Source organism: Meleagris gallopavo, chromosome 11, assembly GCF_905368555.1.
Source record: "Meleagris gallopavo chromosome 11, MGAL_WU_HG_1.1, whole genome shotgun sequence".
Lineage (NCBI taxonomy): Eukaryota > Metazoa > Chordata > Aves > Galliformes > Phasianidae > Meleagris > Meleagris gallopavo.
Window position 1 is genome coordinate 9509488 of NC_139414.1, and position 20674 is coordinate 9530161.

Below are 20674 nucleotides of genomic sequence, written 5' to 3' on the forward strand. Positions count from 1 at the left end.
ATGCACGTATTAAAATTTTTTAAAAATACTTTGAAATCTCACAGATCTGTTTAGGCAGCAATTAAACACACACAGCCCATATACAGTCAGGAACAGTCTTGGAGGTGGGGAGGGAAAGAGAGAACTGCAAAGAAGACAGCAGATAAACAGAAGCAATCACAGCAAGGCCTGCTTGTTTTTGAAGCCTTCCAAAGGAACTATATCCAGTGACAGCAAAAAAAGGCTTGTGAAATAAATTAAAATGTAAGTCATTAAACACCTCCTCTTCCCTATTCTGAAGGATGTATGTCATACAGTGAGGTGGTAACTAATTAGCTCCTCTTCCTGACAGCTTTTAAAGCACCAGGAAGCTCAGTAAGCAGAACACAGTGCAGAAACTGTGGAAGTTGCCCCGTTCAAGGAAAGTTTTGTACTGTGGGGTGAGAAAGCCCAGATCAGCGTTGTGGCTGCAACAGGGTAGGGAAATGGAAAGGGAGGAAAAAAAAAAAAAAAAAAAAGAAGAGACAACACAATCTTGTATAATCTTCTGAAAATATACACAGAAGAAATATTTCTAAGTAAAATTAATCCTAGATTGCTACACATAACAAAACCACCCTCCAAACAAACCGCACAGGCTCTGAAAACGCTCCCGAGCCTCACGCCAGAGTTACAGAATCAATGTAGGCCAGTACCAAGCACCCGCTTCTTCCCGTGTGTAAATGCGACACAATCGGGCCTCACAGGCAGGCCTTCCCAGCACAGGCAGGACCTTTGTTCCTTACGTCGATGTTTTTCCCCCGAAGCCCTCGACATAACTTTCCATTCTTCCCCCCGCTCTCTCCCGGCTCACGGCCCAGACTCTCGGGCCGCCCCCGCTCGGAGCCCCCCGGCGGCCGAGGGCCGACGCACCAGGAAGGGGGGCCGGGAACAATGCCGGGCCACGGCGCAGGAAAGCGGGCCCGCAGCGCGGCGGGCAGCGCCGGGACGGCACCGGGCAGCGCCGGGCGGGCGGGCCGGCAGCCGCCGTCGGAGCGACCTCCGAGCGCGATGCGTTATGCAAGAGAACGGCGCGGCCGGGAACTCGTATCGCGACCGAAAGCGACAGAAAACAGCGGCTCCGGAGCGCCGGCTGCGAAAATAATCCAGCGGGCTGGGCCGCAGCTCGGCCCTACATCGCCTCCGTTCTCTCCCCACCTCCTTCCTCCTCCTCCCCCCAGAAAGGCTCTGAAATATGGACGACGGGCGATTATGGAGCATTTTTGCCAAGCCGGGCTGCGAGGTGGGGGGGAGGGAGGAGGGAGGAGAGGAGTTGCTATTTTTTTCTTTTCTCTGAGATATTTGATAGCGTCTACGGGAAAGGAAAAAAGAAAGAAAGAAAAAGAAAAACAAAGAAAAACACGGGAAGAGCCATCAGGGAAAAGGGGCCAACGGCAGTGGGGGGAGGGAGAGGCGGAAGGGCACGGCGCGGTGTCAACACTGACGCTGCCCTTTTGTATCGGCGGTGGCACCGGGCCGGGCCGCCCCCCCTCAGCCCCCTCGCGGCCCTCAGCCCCCACCGCCACCCCGGGCTGCGCGCTCACCCCCCCCGCCCGGTGGCGAGGAACGGCGGCCCGGCCCCGCGGCCCGATAGCCGCCCCGCCGGCCCCGCGCCCCGCACCCACCTCGGGGCCCGGCCGCCCCCGCGCACCCCAACGACGGCCCGGGCCGGAGCAGGAGCCCCGCGGAAGGGCGGCGCGGTTGGGCAGATTGGGCAGACGCGGCGGGGCCCGGAGAATGGGGGCCCAGGAACAGGGGACTCGGAACGCCGAGGAGCCCCGGAACACCGAGCGCCCCGGAACGCCGAGGCCCCACAGCCCGCCTCCCCCAGCGCCCCAGCGAGGAAGCGGAGGAGCCGCGGGTACCTAGTTTGTCCCGATGCGGCCTCCGCAGACGCTCCGTGCCTCCCCGCCGCCCGGCAGCAGCCGCCTCTCTTCCCTTCAATTATCAGCTGAAGCCGCAGCACTGAGCGGCATCCGCCTCCGCCGCCGAACCCCTTCCAGCGGCGCGGGGGGGAGCCCGGCGGACTACTTTCTCCCGGCGCCGGGGCCCCGCCGGGGCCCGCGCAGCCCCCGGCCCGACGGGCGGCCCCCGCCCGGGCTGCCGCCCCCCACGCGGCCCCCGCGGCGGCCGTGCGCGCGCCCGGCTCCCTGCGCTCGGCGGATTCGGCGTCCGCGGAGCGGTATCCCTCCGCCGGGGTCGTCACCCCGGGGTCCGCGCCGGGACCTCCCCTCCGGCAGGGGGCGGGAGGGGCGAGAGAGGCCCGCGGGGCAGCGGCGCTCCGCGGGGGGCTCGAACGCTGGCCGGCCGTGGCGCCGGAGCCGGCTCTGCTCCTTTAAGAGGGGGCCGGGCCGGCGGTGACCCCGCGTGATGTCCGCCTCTTCCTGGTTGCTATAGTCACCGCCTTCCAGCGTCCCAAAATGGCGCTGTACCGCCCGCGGAGGCGTTTGAGGTGCGGCAGTGTGTCTCGGCCCCGAGCGAGGACCGCCGGCGGCCGCCGTCACCCGGTGGGAGGTGCGGGCCGGGCCGCTCGCGTCGCGACTTTGAATTCTCTCTCCTTTCCGTCAGGGGAGCCGGGGGACCGATCCCAGCTGCTGCCGCTGCTGTGAGGGCAGCGAGGGCCGCGCTGAGGGAAGGGGCGCGGGGCGTCCCGAAGAAGGGAGCTGCCGCCTAAAGGGGGGCGGTGAGAGGCGGGGTGGGGGCGCCGCTCCTGCCCGAAGATGTGGGGGGGACTGGGTGAGCGCTGGGGGGGAAGTCCTGCGAGGGGTTGGTGCCTCGAGAAGGTGTGCGAACACGTGTGTGACTTGGTCATCTTGAAACAAAGTGGTGTTGCAGAACGGCACGGAAGTAAGTGGGCAAACCACAAATCCTTAAGTAATGTCCCTGTATTTCTCCTAGGGAAAGGCAAGATGAGCTGCACCTCAGGGTAGCTGGATTTAAGAAAGAAAATAGTCCAACAACTCATACTAGGAGAATAAAGCTAATAAAGCTAAGTTGTCTGTTGGGGAATAGGAAGACTGAGAACAGCAAAATGATTTTCTTCCGGAGATGAGGAAACTTGTCAGGTTTGCAATCAAGAAATTAAAGGGAGTGGGAGGTGGCAAACTGAAATTAAGCTGGTAGTCCAAATAACCGGTGGTTTTGGTTTTTTTTTATGTGCTCCTTCTCTTGGTTTCTCTCATGCCGCATTTTTTAAATTCACCAGCGCCTGCAGATATTTCAGAAAGGTGGACAACAGAGGAGAGTAATTTCCATCTCCCCCAAAACTTGTTTGAGGTAGAAGTTCCAGAGAACTCTAGGGACCTTTAAGTTCCACAATGAAGAGTGGTTATGGTGCTGCACAACAGCTGAGAAATGTGTTATGTTTCATGGCTGAAGTCTTGTAATGGGCCTCCCCTGTGGACCTTGTGGCAATCATATCAGTGCTGTGATATTTGTGGAGCATTCATTGAGTGCTCTGGGCTATTTAACATACATTTTTGCACTCAGTTAATAATCTAAAGCTCCAGCCTTGCACATAGTTATATGAATACTGAATTTTCTACTTTGATTAGTCCCATTCTTCAAAGTCAGTGTTTTCAAAATGGTGCATTGTTGTTTTTTTTTTTTTAAGCAGAAAAAGAGCGTCCACAGCTGTATGATGTATTTATGTGAAGGCTTTTATATTTTTGTGAGCACAACCCTACTTTGAGTTGGCTCTGCAGGCTTTACGTGAGCAGTAAATTCGGCTCTTCCATGACAAAGTTAGTTATTTGGGAATGGTTTATACAGCTACAGAGTGTATAGACCAGTAGTCATGGGCAGGCGTTCCAGGTACCAGCTGACTAACAAGTCAAACTATACTGGAACAAGAAATCCTCTGCAAATACAGAAAGCCTTAGGAAAGGTTTAGAGCAAAAAAATTCAGTTGAACAAAAGGCGGTCCTCTGTGGGGAAGAAGCCAGTGCATTGCAACAAGCTTTGTGTTCAGCCCTGTCAACACTCTGTTTTGTCCAGCTTTTTTCCCTCACTCCAGGGAATTGAATATTTTTTTTCCATTATGCACCCTGGTATACAAGGGATGTTCTACAGACAGTTTTCCTGAAGTCTGCTACTGCCTCATGATCAGTACAGTAGGCTTAAGTTGTATAATTGAACATAAGTGAATTGAAATTGCTGCAAATAAAAATAAAGGATATCTCTGAAACCAGAGGTAACTGTACACTAACAAGTTTGCTGAGCCTAAGCAGTGAAAACAGGAGGACAAAACAGGACAAAAAGCCCGTAGGCTGTGATGCTGCAGAGGTGTGCATCTTTGGCTGTAAGCATGTCAATTACTGCAAAAATAATTCAGAAAACCTTATTTTTCAATACTGCTATTTGCAATAATGGCAAGCTGTACTACTGAATCTTGTCTTTTACACGAATCTAGAGAAACTAGGACATGTGGAAAAAAGAAAACAAGGCCTGCTGCAGGCAAATTATATAGGAAGCAGATCAGAACAGAGGCTGTTTGAACTCTTTTTAACCAGTCAAATGCATTTGTGTGGATGTATTTGTGCCCCAAATGTACCTAAGAGGCCCTGGTGCTAACTTCACCTTCTGCAACAAAAGACAGCTTCCATCCCAGATAAAAATTCAATTTCAATTAACACTTCAGCTTTAGAGTCAGTAACCAAAACTTTCTAAACAAAGGCATTGACTACTTACTAGCAAGTGTGTATTTCCACTGAGAAGCCAGGAGAAGATTGCCAGGTAGCTTCTGTTTAAGCTACTTGAAGGTGGGTACTGAAGGAGGAGCCTTATAATTCACTGCAAAAAAACTCTTCTCAAAATAGACTGTATAGAAGTGCAGGTCAATAAGTATTCGTGGAATGCAGCTTAAATAGTTAGATTGAGAAAGATCTTTTGAACCAACAGTGAAAATATTTTATTTTAGATAGCTATTTTAAGGCTGTAATCATAACTTCAGAAATGCAGGGAAACTATCCGACACATTCATTCACCATGAACATATAGCAGTTCCACTGCAGAAATAGAAAAATGAAGATTTCTGAAGTCCACATTGTTTTGTCCAGCCACATAATAGATCTTCACAGCCAAGTGGAACTAGGTGCTCTTCAAAGGTAGTGAAGCTTTTTTTTTTTTTTTTTTGCCTTGCTATTTAACACAGAACAACTGTTCCACTTAATCATTTCTCTAACGGGTAAAAAATGCGGTTATACAGATTAATTTGCAGCTTATTTTGTGGGGTGATGTCCTTTAGTTTAAATAGTACCACTGTATGTAGATAGCAGTGTGTGTATGCATACATACGTGATTGTTTTTTTTTCTTTTTTCATTTCAGTAAATATTTTCTCTTGACAGTATTCTTTTGTTTTTTCAGTTTCCACTTGTCTACTTTTCAGTCTACTTCCTGGTCACTGCAATCGCTGCAGTATCTTTTCTGTGCATTTCTTCCCATTCGAACTTTTATTCTAAGTAAGAGGTCTTTTGAAAGCCTGGTGCAAAGGCATTGTTATTTGCTTTGTCTTCTGGAAAATTGTGTGATTGCAGAAATTATTCCTAAATGAATGACCTTGCCATTAGAATTTTCAATTTTGTTTTTTTCTCCCCCCAGCAGCCTTTTGAGTTTGTTATGGAGAGGTTGCTGTACATGTCAGGAAAAATGTACTACATAGAAAACAAGTTTGGCCATAAAATCTCTGTATATACAGGAAATTCTGGTAAAGTTTATGGAAACAGTGGATAGTTCTTATTTTGTGTGTGCAGAATGTATAGAATGGGAATTTTTGTCTCAAGGCCACCATCAAGATGGCAACTTGTTTAACATATGCCTTTCTAGCTACCTTTCATTGTGCGTATTCTTCAATCATTTTTGAAATGCCAAATTAATATTTGATATGCCTGTTATAATTTGGCAAGGTAGGTCACCAACAATAGACATTATCTGTTTGTACAAAGCAGGCAGTAAGCCATATTGCATCCAACGCTGAACATAAAATTACTCCAGATAGCCACAGAAGTATATAAAAATAAAATTTCAAAATAGCATTTCTTATAAGTGGTCTTACAGTTGACAAGTACAGACTTTAAAAATTGCAAGAGAGGAATCCAGATGGTAGGGTAGTATAGAAAAGGTCGGTCACTCATCTAACAAGCTATAGAGACAAAAAAAATTCTTAATCTGCTTATAGGACAGGCTGATAACTGGAAAGATGAAGCTGGTAACAAAAGAAACATAACGAGAAAATTATCTACTCAATGTGTAATTAATACTAGCATCTGTCACCTTCTCACAAATGCTGCACTAATCAGAGGATTTTGTCATGTTAGTAAAATGTTTAGCAACTTACCTGTAAAATAATGGAATCAGATGTATATAAAATTTGTGTTGTTTTGTGCAGTGTTCTATACATGATCTGTTTGTATAGTGGGATAGCTGAATTTTATTGAGTGTATGCCTGCAGAATTGTATGTATGGTCAGACATCACCAGCTAGACTCTAACAAATACATACAGGACATGTGGATGTGTAAATAGTGTAACACCAGGCAGACAATTCTGAGGACTGTTCTTGTTCTTTATCCATCATTGCTTCTTTTGTCTATTGTTCATTTCTACATCTTAACTTGGTTTCTGATTAAATCAGTGCATTCTGAGCGCAATGTATTATTTTGAATATTGTGAGTAGCACAATATTTTCTTAAAGTAACAATCATGTAATTAATTGTTTTCTGACATTTTTAGTGGTAAGTAAAAATTCTGAACCTACGGCACTTAATCTCAAAAGCTATTTAAAACTGCTTTTCAATAAATGATATTAATAAAGATTTGAAAAATAAAAATTAAAAAATAGCATTGTCAATAACATTTCATATTGCTGTTCTACCTTGAGCTTGTTGGTAAATCTTAATGCTGACACTTGATGAATAATCTGTTTGATTAACAGAAGATGTCACTTGAAGTGCTTAAGCCAAATGGATTGGTGGGGAGAAAAAAAAAAGCAAAAACAAAAAACAGATGTTTGGTATAATATGAAATTAATTATAGATTAATTACTGAAGTAACCTTTTTTTTTTTTTCCCAAGATTAATCTGATCTTTAAGTAAAGATCTGTAAGAGCTGAACCTTTTCCAAAGTCTCACAATTTTGTTTGCATTTCAATCTTGTAGGATGCTGTAACAGTTATTGCCTACCCAGACCACTTCTACTCTCTTCCTTGACATTTAAAACTGAAGATTTGAGTTCTTAATGAACCAAAGCAAGTGCACAAATTTATCTTCAGGGGCATTTAAACAAAATAGTTATGTTATGAGTTATTTGTATAGAGGATGTAATTTGCATGAAATTATCAACTTCTTGACTTAAATTTGAGTGGTTTGAAGCACGGCTCCTTCGTGTCAGGAGAAGGAAGCCATTTTGTGTCAGCTCAGGAAGTTCTCCGTTCTGCTGATAAAGCATATTTTCAAAATAATTGAACATTTCCAATGGGTTCATACAGTGCTAAGGAATGATTACCTGGGGAATGTTGTAAAACATAAAATACATTGAGCAATCTCCTTCCCATTTTCACTGTCTTTAATTCAGATATCTAAATAAACAGTACAACTGCTTGAAAAATGGAAATTGTTCCTTTGGGGGAGTCATGGTTTGTTGGGAAAACACAGATACTGCTTCTGGATGTTTTTGTCCAAAACTAAAATGATTTAGTTACGATTAGCAATGCTGTTGGCTATTGATTTAGCTATGTTGTGACGTGTTGTAGTTTGGATGCCTGTTATTAATATACTTCTTCCATAACGTGCCATTTCTGGCTGTACGCAGTTGTTTGATCTTATCCATACCATTCTGAGAAAGATTTGGGAATTCTTTATCATGCTGCAGTATTAAAGGCTTAATGCAGCATAAGAATGCAACTGATAGAGGAAAATTGGGACTGAAATCCAGTTTGTGATGTGTTGCAGTTTAGGACTTCCCTTACAGGTGGATGAAGGATTTCCTGCAGAGGCATTGTATGCAGTGAGCGATTCTATGATTCTGTGATTGATATGAAGTCCCAAACTGAAATACCCACATAACAAACATTTGTCTGCGAAACTACAATCATTCAGTACTATCATAAAGCCTACAAAAATTTGTTTTTGAATAGTTCAAATATTGTATTTGAAGATGTGTTGGGATATTTTCTATCAACTCCAATTAAGGCATTTTTAGTTTGTTTTTTCATCATTATTTGCTATTAGTTTGATTTTTCTGTGTTACAGGAAGGCCTATAAGTGAACTTTTTGTGTGGTGTAAGTTAGTTTTCGTCAACTTGTAACTAGTCTTTATTATGCAAACAGCAATACCACACTGAATTGCAATGATGAAGCTACCATTTTGAAGTTTCATCTGTGGCTTTCTTCAAAGGTATTGTGCTCAACCTAGTTCTACCTGTAGGAATGTTTTTCAGGTAATGAATGTGTTATTTTGTCCGTGTCCGCATGTGACAGTATCTTCTGCTTAAGTAAATGCTAATATGTTGTTCACATGCCTGTTGTTTACACCCTTATTATTGTCAGTGATTTTTCCATCTAATTCTTCACTTGCCTTACTTTGGGTAGAGCATCCAGCATCTCTTTTGGCTCTCTGTTTTAGGAAACTTGAGGAATAATTCTGCTTTTGTATTACTGAAATTAACTTTGTGGTCTTATCTTTGGTCTTGTTTCCTTTCTTCCTTCTTCAATTTAGGAATGTAATTATTTGTTCATTTCTGTTGCTTCTATTAACCAAGAGCTTTTTTCCTTATTTCGTTTCCTGTATACACTGGGGCATTCATCATGAAGAACTATCAGATATGTTTATTTGACTGCGTGCATTGTGTATTTTTATTTATTTATTCTTCATTATTTACAAAAAAAAAGCATCACTCAGTAATGTGTTTAAGGGAAGAAAGAAAGAAGAGCGGTAGGCAAAGCTAGGACAGAATCAGGATTTTGTCTCTGTGTGCTAAGCTATACAAAATTGCTGATAAATATGCACGAGTGTGACTTGTTTTTGAACAAACTTGCTGAGGTTGATCTAAACTGCACTACAGAGACTTGTAAAGAATTACGTGACTTTTGAATGGACGTAACTAAATCAATGTATGTTTGTCCTGGTTTTATCAGTATTTCATAGCATCATGCTACAGGCTGTTGCGTGCAGAGACACGGTGCACTGCGGAGCTGTGCGTCTTGTTTATCTCTAGCAGTCTCACGTGAGTCCTGACTCTCCAAGAGGAAGATACTCTGGGATGTACTGCATTTCCCAGGAGCCTCCACATGATTTCCGATTCCGGGGGATGAGGAAAAGCTGTCTTTTCTGAGGGGTGAGCAGTGGAGGACCTGTCGATAAAGTCTCAGGCTGACTCTCTCATCCTGTTTTATTTTTGGTTCATTTTAATTTATTACTCATAATTATTCTGTATTATCTCACATTCCTTTTAATAAATTAGTTTCTCCTATCTGAAACGAGCTTTTCCCTCTTCCTTCCCACCCCTTTCTCCCGAGGGGAGAGAGGGATGTCGTGTGATTAACTCTTCAAACGACGACACTGTTTTGGTGCCCACCGTGGGGTGTCACCCAGATGTCCTATATGGGACCCCAGTGTCACTCAGGTATCCACACGGGGCAACAAAAAAGTGTCATGTGATTAACTCTTCAAACTATAACAGTGTTAAACTGAAATTAGCCTAAGTTAAACCAAAGTAGAAGTGCCTGCCGCTTTTGTATGGGCTGCATTAAATTAGGTTAAAATTGTGCAGGGGGTGTAAATGTCATTTGTTGGATAAAACCTAAATTAGAGAAATTAGCTGGAGAAATGTGGTAACAAAAAGAAAGAGCATTAGAAGTCAGTGTGCAGTGAAATGATGAAAGTCTTTTGTAGAAAAGGCAAAATAATATCATAGAAACAGTAACCCAGGATAGTGTCTGAATCTAGAGTTCTAAATAGCATAATAGGATGGTGGTGAACAATAGAGTGAAAGCAATGACAGATGGAGACTGCAGACAAGAGAAGCTAAGTAGCTGGGAATTATCAAAAGAGCAAGCAGATACTTGATAGGAAATGCAGTGCACATTTTTAATATACATACACATCAAATTATCACAGCCATTGGTAACAAAAGGGTAGTTGTCAGCATGAGTTAAGTTAGTGCTAAAGCAGAGCTTTCCTGTAATTCCTATGTAATTTACAATGATTCCAAAACCTACAGGTAACAATTAATTTCATGTTTAAAAAAAAATTGGGATTGGATAAATCCAGTGTTTGAATAAGCATAGAAAGGAACAGAACTTTTCAGAAAGCATGCTACCTGTAGTACTGGGTTAGTAACCGAGAAAATGGACGTATTTGTCACCACAGCTGTTTCTGGAAAACTGGAGACATGATTGGTATTCAGGTGGATCAGAATGCCTGAACCATGTGATGGATTCTTCAGCACTCCTGTTCTTTCACCTGATGTCATCAAAGATGTAAACAGATAATAAGGGAACTTCAAAAAACATGAGTGTATATCTACTCTAAAAAGGTGTGATGGGATTTCTGAGGCCAATGCAATAGTTGTTTCTCAGAATTTAGAGTGAGAGATGTCTGCTGAAAGTGAGCTGGCCATGTAAAAGTATAGGAAAGCAGTTTTCAAAAGATAGTATGTTAGACTGGTTGCAGACAGGTACAAATGAGGATGATAAGAAGTACTCACAAAGGAAGTGATGAGATTGTTGAACTAAGACTTCATCTGTAATAAAAAAGGTTGCCAGTTACACACACAGATTCTGCTAAAGGACGTGCAGATTCCCTAGAAAAGGGCTTTTAATTGTAATGCTTCTGTACTGCAGGACTTTTATACATAAAGCAGGGAGTCCAACTGTTCCATTATTTGGCTCTTTACTCAGATGGAAAAGGGGGGGGGAAAAAAAGGGAGGGGGATAAAGGGAGGAAGGGAGAGAGAGAAATTAAAAGCATATTCTAGACCAGAAATTGTAACAAAGAGACCTTTAAAATGCAGTAAGAAGGAGAAAACTGAAAGAAATCTGTCAATATCTTAGCCATCTAGAAAGGAATGTTATGTCTCACACTTAGCTAGCATCCTTTGTTCTGTTAAATAGTGGAATAATCTCTTCGTGGTGATCTTATCTAGGTCTGCCTGTTTAATCATGTTAATAAATGGCAAGTATCATGCTCATAATTGCAGGCTCTGATCCTCAGGAGTCATTCTTTATTCTCCCTCTTAGCATTGCTTTCCTCAAAGCACATACCCCCCTCCCTTCTGCATCGTCTCATTGTCCTGCTCTTGTATTGTTCCCTCTGATCTTTATACACAGGTCTGCACGAAGGAAGAAGTTAGCCAGCCTTCAAAGCACCTGTGCTGTAAACATCTGTATTTTGCTTTCTTTTTCCTCCTGCAAGTTCTGGGAAAATACTTGAGAAAAGATATTGATCAAGGTATAAATGAGATATGTAACTGAGAGGAAGGGAACAGACTGTGTCAAGGCAACAGGTTACTTTCAGACTCAACTACTTCTGCATTCCCTGAACAAAAATACCATTTTTTTTCTCTAAACTTTTAAATTCCTGCTTCATTCTGTATTTTACTGCAATGTGTTTCAGATGCTTGAAACAGAAGGCCTTTGTCAAACTTGTGCAAGCACACTCCTAATTCCTTTGCTGAAGTGACTTGATATTTTTGAATAGATGAGCAAAGTTGAGGGAAACTAACATCTTCATAGTTGATTTATGTGGAATTTTGGAATTGTGGCATTTCTTCTCTCTCTCTATCCACTCAATATACTTGTAATAGCAACTCTCAACACTGTTTGTTTTTACACCAGGAAAGTTTTTTGTTGTTGTTGTTTGATTGTTTTTGCCACATGGCCTTATATTTAAGATTGTACTCTACTGGAGTTGCTGCTTTATTTTGTTTGCCAACTGAATTGTTTTTATCTTTTCTTGCTCTTAACAATAATATATTTTTCCCCTCCAAAACCAAGCAGAAGAAAGGAAGGGAAGTGTGTGGACTTGCATCACCTCTATTACATTACTTAACTGCTATAATCTAAAAAAATCTGCATTGGTAAAAGGACAGTGAAAGGACAGTAATGATGATGCATCGCTGATGTGCTGTTAACAAATACTTGCATGAATGAAGTAGGAAATACAAGATTTCTCAGAGGGCCAAGGAACTATGTATATTTAGTGGTGAATCTATTGTGAAATACTTTAATATTTACTTGATACAGAATTTTGATGGCATTATCATTGACTCAAAATCATAGCAAGTATTTGTAGAGTGCTAATGAATTAATAACTATTGTGATACTAAGACGAATCCATACTTTCAAGTACAAGCAGTTCACAATTCCATTCTGATATTCTGAGGAACCTTACTCTTTTTTGCTTTTTTTTTCTTTTTTTGTAGTGCAGTATATCAGGCTTAGTTATTGTTTTTTTGGGTTTTTTTGTTTGTTTGTTTTTTGCTAATGAGTGGTTGTGAGAAGGAAACTACTGTCCTGTTCAGTTGTGATCCTACCAGTGTAGATAACAAAAGAGAACAAAACAGACAGATTCCTGCACTATAGTAAATGCAGATTTTTTTTTTAATAGCAATTGTCAAACAAAACACAGGTGTCATAAGCCCTACTTTAAATTTTCAAAATGTATAGCAATTTGCCAGAAGGGCAGCTAAAAGCATCTGATTTCATAGACATAACAGGTGGCAGTGGATACTTATTTGATTTCATACTGTGTGTGCATGAAATGTAGAATGGCATGCATGCATGGGTTTAATCTCAGTTTGCCAAACGCTTGCAGTGTTATACACAGGTGTTCATTTTTTGTACTTCATAGAAATTACATTCAATGTGTCAGTGTAAGCTTGGGTTTTTCTATATATTTTGATAAATTGAAGAGTTTTATTGCATGTGAATTGCAATAAATGCGAATATCAAAAAGAAATAATGGTTAACTGTAAAGGTGGTCACTCAATCCACACAAACCAGTCTTCTCTTAAATTGCTGCTAGCTTACAAGAACTGCTTATGCAAATATTAAAATCCATATTTATGTGTGCTGCTTTATGAGTTACTATCTGAAACTTTAGAATACTGAAAATTTTTAATAGAAACCTGCTATAAATGGCAGAAGACACAAATACGTGCAATGATAATTACTAATACTGCTTAATTAGTGAGAATACAAGTGGGGACATTGAGAGTGGTCATTGAGAAGGTGAAAGAATTGTTAAGAAGTGTCCGTATGACACTGATAAAAACTTCCTGCTCACCAGCCTAGGTCAGTGGGAGACTCTGGTGGACATGCTGGGTCTTTGTGTTGTTAGGAGGGAAGTTGGTCTTGCTGGTAAGGTTGTTTAACTTAATCTGTTTTATCTCCATCAGTATTTTCACAGCAGTATCTACTGGGAAAAGTAGAGTTAAGTGATACTGTATTCACTTAATAATTCCCTTCTACTCATCTCATACAGAATTGTTTTTTATGAGAGCCTCTTTCAAGGCTCACCAGTATTTCCACTGAAACAACCCCAGGTTGTTTAACTGTAATAGCAGAATAGCTAAGGCATATCTAGAGCCACAATGTTAAGGAGTCTTCTATTATTGCAGTTGTCACTGATAAGTGAACAAATGATGCCATCAGACACAAGCATTAGTCACTTTCACAATAATAGTGGTGAATTGTATGATGTGTAGCTAGTAGCTTACTGCAACCAGCTTTTTTTTTTCTGCTGCTTTATTTAAAGTATGTGGATAAATATTTTGAACAGATGAACAATTTAAAGATTTTGGCAGTAACTATGGAGCATTCAGTCTATTATTAAGCTATTCATTTTTACAACCTTAAAAGCCCATATATAAAATTAAGCTTTTTCTCTCTTGTGGCTCAGATAGCCCATCTTTTTATAGCAGTGAATGATTATGACTGCTTTTCAGTTCTGATGTTGTTATAAGCAGATCTCCAAAATAAGGCAGACTTAAACATCTGCTGAGAGTTTTGTTTGGGTTTTGTTGCGTTGTTTTTAAATCACTCCCACCAGGAAGCTGGAAGTACCTGTTCTTCCTGGTGAACAATGAACTCCCTATGGATTCTTCTTTTTACACTCTTGGTCAAGCTGAATGCAGTGAGGTAATAGTGTGTGGTAGGCCAGGTCATCAGCCTCCTCTGGCTCTTCTCCACATTCTTAAATTTACATAGGACTCAAACAAACAGCTGAGCATTTACGTTATATCCATGCATATTGTAGAAGCATGGTCAAGCAAAAGCTTGGGTTTTCAGATAAATGCCTTTGGGTTCCCATAAAGCTCCACACAACATGATCGCAGAGTTTCAATTCAGAACACTTCTCATCTGCTGCAGAAACCAAAAAGGACTTCAAACTTCTTTTGCTGTTTGCATAGCAGTTTTGTTCTGTCCTTATTCTCATGTGTTCCACAAATACACATGGAAGTAGCCTTACGTGCCAGTTCTCTTTACACTGCTAGAGATAAAAAAGAGCTTTTGGAAATATGGTACAGCAGTTCACTGTTGTATTATCTCTGCAGTGATTTACAAAAGTACTGGTTTCAAAGCCTTCCCAGATAGCAGGATCATCAGTGAAACAATAACAAGCAGGTTATATCTCTTTATGCAGTCAGCTCTCATATTACCGCTAGTGTATTGTTATATTATTTTAGCAAAGTGGTAGTCTATACTCCATGTACATTACAGAAACGTTTAAAATGTTTCAGTGTTTTTAATTTCTTCTTTGGATATTAAATTTTACATGCAGATTGGTTAAATGTTTTTTTTCCCCCATCGGAGGTAAATGTTTCCTTGCAAAAGAATAAAGGCTGTGTGTGTCATTTTAAAATAGGATGAACTTAGGCAACTGAGTAGGATGTTTGTTCTTTTATTCACATAATAAGGGTTATTTTACAGAATACTGTGGATGTCTGAGTGTTAACTGGTGTTATTTTGTATCTTTGCTATTAGAAAGATGATTTAGTAATTCTGATTACGAACTATAATGATATCCTCAAGAAACATCAAAACGATGAATTTTAGCTGGCTGTATTTGATATTCGAAAGTACATGTTAAGTTGTTACTGCATATGAGATGTCAACAGAATACATGCATGACTTGAAAAATATAGAAGTGATTCACGTGGGCCTAGCTTGGCAGACTCTGGAATCTGAGCTTGAATTTGAAAATTGGTAATGAAAGTGAATTTGACTCTTTGAGGCTTACAAATAATTATTATCAACTTAAACATTTACATATCAACACTGGAGAAATCTGAAGTACAATTTCGTGTTGATGCATGTAGACTACTGTCACTTAGTCAAAGATTTGCAGTAATAAATTTTACACAGTCAGTAAACAAGAGTAGTCCTTTGTGGCTTATTGACAGTGAAGTCAAGGCTGCTTTTACTTTTCTACACACAAGTAGAAAAAATAGAATCTGTAGAGTATGTGTATACATGTATGTGTATGTATATGCACAAGTGCATGTTTCCAAATGTGCACATCACTGATATTCTCATTTACCAGTTTATTGCTCAAGAATCTATGTATAGCAATATAAAATCTTGACTTTACTCAAGCAAATGGAAGAAAATAAAACAGATTTACTATGAGTAAGATTACAAGATTTTTATCGTTAGTTTTAGCCTTGCCAGAACAGCAACTGATCTGACTTCAGGGTTGTGGTGTGATCTTCTCTAACAGCTGGCGTGAAGGCAGAGAGATGACTTTCCCATATACCCAACTGTGTCAGCAGCAAAACAAAAGTGGGCATTAAAAGCTGACACACTGTTCAAGCATGTCTGTAATGTTTAGAGAGAACTTGGGAAAGTTACCATTAGCCAGCCTCTTGTTCTTTGCTGTTTTATCACATAATTTGCTAGTAATACAACTGAGACGAAAGGTTATTATGCTTTGTAAAGAAAAAAAAACCTTTACTATCTTTTCTTTTTCTAAGTCTCAGAATGTCAGTTAAATGCGTACTTACAGTGAGCTTTTCCCTAAGTTTTCAGACTCTGTAAGTGCTGAAGTTTGAATTGTCCTATTAATTTAAATTTTAACAAAATGTTCAAATGATTGTTTAAATTCTGATGCTTTCGCTTTTGAATGCTTGAGCAGCTGGATGGGTGTTTCTAAGAACCAACCTTATATAATGTCTGATCAATTACATTTCTACCCTTAAACTGAAAAATACAGGTTGTTCATTGTTTTGTTAGTTAAGAAGTCCTTAAACTGTTCTAATTTGTACAATTTGCATATAGGGACTGGAAACATTTTCTTTGTAGATAAAAACATTTCACACTTGTCTAGATAAATTATTTGATGTTTCTTTTCCTTTAGAGTGTGTTGTAAGGCCACTCACATTGTAACCATGTTCTGATCCCTTGTGATAGCTTTGTTTTGAGAATGCAATTATAGTTACATAACTGGAACTTGAATCCTAGCAATGCGTTTATCTCAAGGTAGTTGGTACTCAATTATTCTTTTTTTTTTCTCTTACTTCCCCAGTCGTTGGTAATTTTCAGGTCATAGAAAACCTCCTGCGAATAAACTTTGTGAGTCAAAACCTGAAGAAATTAAAGAATCTCAGGAGACATTTGGGGGTCATTCATCTTTTTATAGTAAAATAAGAAAAATAATTAGAAATTTGCTGTGGCATATAATGGAATAATCTAGCAATAACAGTCTGTAATAACTTTAATGAAAGATATGATTGCTTTGGCTAACTTGCTTTTGTATCTTAATTCATTAATGTAAATTAATGGATAAATACTAGAAAAACAGAAAGGCATAACAGTAACTTTAAATGTAGAATAAATCCCATTGTTTCATTATAGAACAAATGACAGAGACATTAGCAACAAAAATAGGCCAGGAAGTAATGTTTTTATTGCTAGTAACTAGGTAGCTTTTTATAATGCAAACTTATTCATATGGTCACATTGTGATATACCTGAATTGCCAATCTGTTTTACCATGAGTAAAGTGCAGTGCAGCAGGTGTTGGATGAGTTGAGAAATATACAGACAGATACAGTAAGGCAGTGGGGACACCACTAAATAAGCCTCAAAAAGTAAACTTCTGGAGCTATTTTCTAAAGCCTGGAAACCAGAGATAAAGAAACAACTGAAAAGTCTAGTTGTGGATACATCTATAAAGCAAGAAAACAGCTATCTATATTTTTAAATAGCCAAAACAGGCCATATTCTAGAAAGAAATAATTTTGGGAAAAAACTCAGGGAGCAGCAAATACTGCTGTGGTAGCCCTCTTAATCTTCAACAAAAGAAGATAAGTATTAGCAGCACTTTATCATTGTCATTCCTAGAATGCAAGATTTGAATCATTTTCACCTATCAGCTTGCATGAAATCAGCCAGGCAATTTTAAATGGACTGCATACATCATTTTTGTATTTATATACAGAATTTGAGCAAAATAACAAACTATGTAGAAATCAGATGCTTGGAAAAAAAAATAATAAAGCAAATGAGAACCAACAGCAAATTATTTGTGCTTGCAGTGCAATGCAGCAACAGATAAGAAATCTTGAATAGTACTGGACAGTCTACTCAAAAGATGTGAAACAACAGTAAGTGACAAATTCTTTCTACACCATTTCCTTAGGAATATTTTGAAAAAAAATCCGGGAAGCTCTTTCATATGTGTATTTATATATGTGTATATATATAAACATAAGCTTGATTTTTGTAGCCAGCCTTAACAAATATCTTGGAAGGAATATTACTGCATCAAAATTTAATGCAATTTCTACAGATGTTCTGGTTTCAAATTCCACAATTCTTTTTCTCTCTCTTTTTATAACAGATGTTAAAAAAGAAAAGAAAAAAAAAATTAGATACAAGAGAACCATTCCATTGTAAATAAATCAGTAATTCTGCTTTAATTTATATTTCTAACTACAATTTTGATTACTATATCTCAATATGGAAAAAGCACTTTACAAGTACAAATTGAATTTACAATCCTGTTTTCTTATGAACAAGTGTTTCAAAATCAAGTTGATAAAATAGATAGATGATCTAAAGAAACAATGTTGAATTCATAAGGACAAGTTCCAAGCTGGATGCTGAAGCAGAAGTAATCAGCTGTTTGCATACAATACGGGGAATAGCACATTAAGTAGCAGTTTGGTAGAAAAAAGTTTGATGTTGTACTGGATCTCAGTGTGAATGAGTCAAAAAATGTCATGTCACTGTGGAAGATAATGGTCTTCAATTTAACTTTATTGGTTTAACAGTCCCTGATAAGAAGCAGAAGTGGAGGGACTCTTAATTTCAGAGCCGTCATGATTTTCCCCAAAGCATACAGCTGAAGTTTTACTGACCTCCTCCTCCATAAATAGCATGGTGTTTATGTAAATACATACATATGTATGAGGACAAAATGGATCTGGGCAAGTTTCAGTTATGCTGTGCTGCTGCTTTAATGTTCCTCAGCTGAGATGAGTTGGCTCTGTGTGCAGGCTTTTGGTTGTTTTTTTGCTTTTTTTTTTTAAACTAGAGCCTAATTTTACTGTGCAGGCTGTGCAGTCACTGCTAACTCTGACAAATGAATTGAAATATATTGAACATTAATCATTGATAATTAGGTACATGTTCTTTTCTCTAGAGAACATCCAGAGAAACTGGGTTGATTTTGTTAATGTTGATGTGAGAAATGTGTGATTTTCGGGGAAGAAATTGTGTGCTTTTACAAATCTGTTGTCTCTTGGGACTTTTCTTAATAACAATTCAAATTGCTGTAGCGTTTGGTGCCAAACTTCTGGAACATGTCCTCAATCTGTGCCGAGGTAAATACGGCTTCCTGGAGCGGCTTCCTGTCCCCTTGCTATTGGACATCATTTCCTCTCTGGGACTTGAAGATGTTGCCAGGGTCTCTCAAGTTTCATGCAGATTTGAAATAGCAAAAAAAAAAAATAAAAATAAAAAAATAAAAATTAAAGAAAAATAAAAAAAAGATTTAAAATGTACAGCATGTTGATTTAAGTCACATTTAGCATAACCATTTATCTAAATGAGTGATAATACAGTAATCATTTCTGTAGGAACAACTGAATGTGTGTGATACAAAGTAGGCCTTACCAAGGCTGTTGGAGAAACAAATGCTTATCCTGCAAACTTTTTGTTATGTGTAATAAATGCAAGGATCCAAATAATATCATTGTGTCATTGTAACCCGTGGTTGAGTGTTATGTGCTACTTCCATGATTGAGTATTTGAAATGTAAAGCCTGTTCTCTGATTACGATTTGTATTACTGTGATGTCTATATACTTGAACCACAGACCAGGATCCCCTTCTACTAGACTCATAAACAAAAAAACATTGCTGTTCCTAGAAAGCTTACATTTTGAGTGTTTGGCAAAAGACTTAAAACAATGGATAAATACAAGAGCACAAGGAAAGAGAGGTTTTTGGAGGGAGTTGGTGTTTGGTTTGTTTGTTTTTTAAGATTTTTGTACACCTTGCAGCAAGAAAGAGATGGCGCTGAGCTTGCTTGCTTGCTTTTCAAATATCAGGAAAGTATGGGAAATAGTGTGAACGTACTAAATTGAAAAATTTGAACAGCAAACAATAGAAGTTGCCACATTGGCTGAGTGGAGCAGAAGGGAGCCTCTCAGTGCTGAATGAGGGGGAGCAAATAGGGGAAGAGTAGCCTGGAAGTCCCAGAAGAGTGAGGACTGATCTGTTGGTGCAAAAAAAGGAGACTGTAGGATAACTGAGGTTGGGTTGGAAGGGGTTTTTAGAGGGTGTCAATTCCAACTTCTTGCTCAGTGCAGCAATAGGTGATTGGAAAGGAAGAAAGATCATTCAGAGCTGTGAAGATTATTCTGGTACTTCTGAATATCTTGAAATTGCATTTGCTATCCCAGTCAAAGCTAGAGAAGGCTGCTGCAGTAACTAAGGTAGGAGGGTGGAAAAGGGGTTTAGCTTATGAAATATAGGAAGATAAGCACATTAAAGAGAAAAATAACTTGATTCTTATCCCCAGGGGTGCTGAATGAAGCCTGTCAAGTTTCGAGTTTTACAGTTACTGAAAACATAAGTAATGGCAAGGCCTAAGGAGACAGATAAAAACAGGTTTAGTCATCTTGAAGCTGATACAACAGCTAGATACTCTTGGAGAGGCTTCAGAGTGACAGATTAACCTTTTAACTTGTTGAACAGGTCATGCCTCTGGTACAGAGTACACCTCCAAACTGTATCAGAGTGAAATTACTTGCAGGCCGTGTATTTTTTCAAGACTGGGTGGCCCAGTGTTTCAAGAAAAGTTCTGTGGAATGTTGCTGACAGTTGAAAAGGAAATGGCTGTACCTGTGTGTTCCTATGGTGTCATTGCAAATGCATTACAGCTGCCTTTGTGACTGAGATCAAGTAAGCACAAGAAACAAAAGATGGTTTAACGACAACACAGGAGAAAATGCCAAGAGAGTAAAATAGCGCATGTTGTAAATGTACATGTGATGGGCAGCTGGAAGTCGATACGCTTGCTGAGTTCAGGCCTTTAATTCAATTTGGAGATTAAAAAAAGTTGATACGGTGACTGGAAAACAACCAGCAGAGGATGAGAAGTGATTAAAGGAGAGGAAGAGAATAGACAGAAGGGATGTCAGGAAATGGTGT

At 39.9% G+C, this 20674-nt stretch overlaps 2 protein-coding genes across 8 annotated transcripts in view; one reads left to right on the forward strand and one right to left on the reverse strand.

Annotated features, from left to right (window-relative positions):
• Positions 1-2031, reverse strand: part of TRIP12 (thyroid hormone receptor interactor 12) — a 69287-nt gene extending 67256 nt beyond the window's left edge. For all 5 annotated transcript variants that reach the window (XM_085233133.1, XM_085233134.1, XM_085233132.1 and 2 more), the window contains exon 1: positions 1884-2031. The gene's annotated coding sequence lies outside the window, so the exon portion shown is untranslated. The remainder of the gene's footprint in view (positions 1-1883) is intronic.
• LOC146543622 (uncharacterized) lies at positions 728-19295 on the forward strand. Of its 3 annotated transcripts, XM_085233146.1 has the most exons (3): positions 728-2532; positions 17552-17620; positions 18797-19295. In XM_085233146.1, exon 1 carries the CDS (start codon positions 769-771, stop codon positions 1885-1887), a length of 1119 nt encoding a protein of 372 aa, XP_085089272.1. In that variant the 5' UTR covers positions 728-768; the 3' UTR covers positions 1888-2532; positions 17552-17620; positions 18797-19295. The 3 variants fall into 3 exon arrangements, with proteins under 3 accessions (XP_085089272.1, XP_085089271.1, XP_085089270.1); XM_085233145.1 differs by having other exon boundaries at positions 17552-19295; XM_085233144.1 differs by lacking the exons at positions 17552-17620; positions 18797-19295 and adding an exon at positions 8343-9491.
• The last annotated feature ends 1379 nt before the right edge of the window (positions 19296-20674 follow it).

Bases quoted from the DNA above. Each gene is read 5' to 3' on its own strand.
- LOC146543622 (XM_085233145.1), top strand. From the start codon at position 769: ATGTTTTTCCCCCGAAGCCCTCGACATAACTTTCCATTCTTCCCCCCG.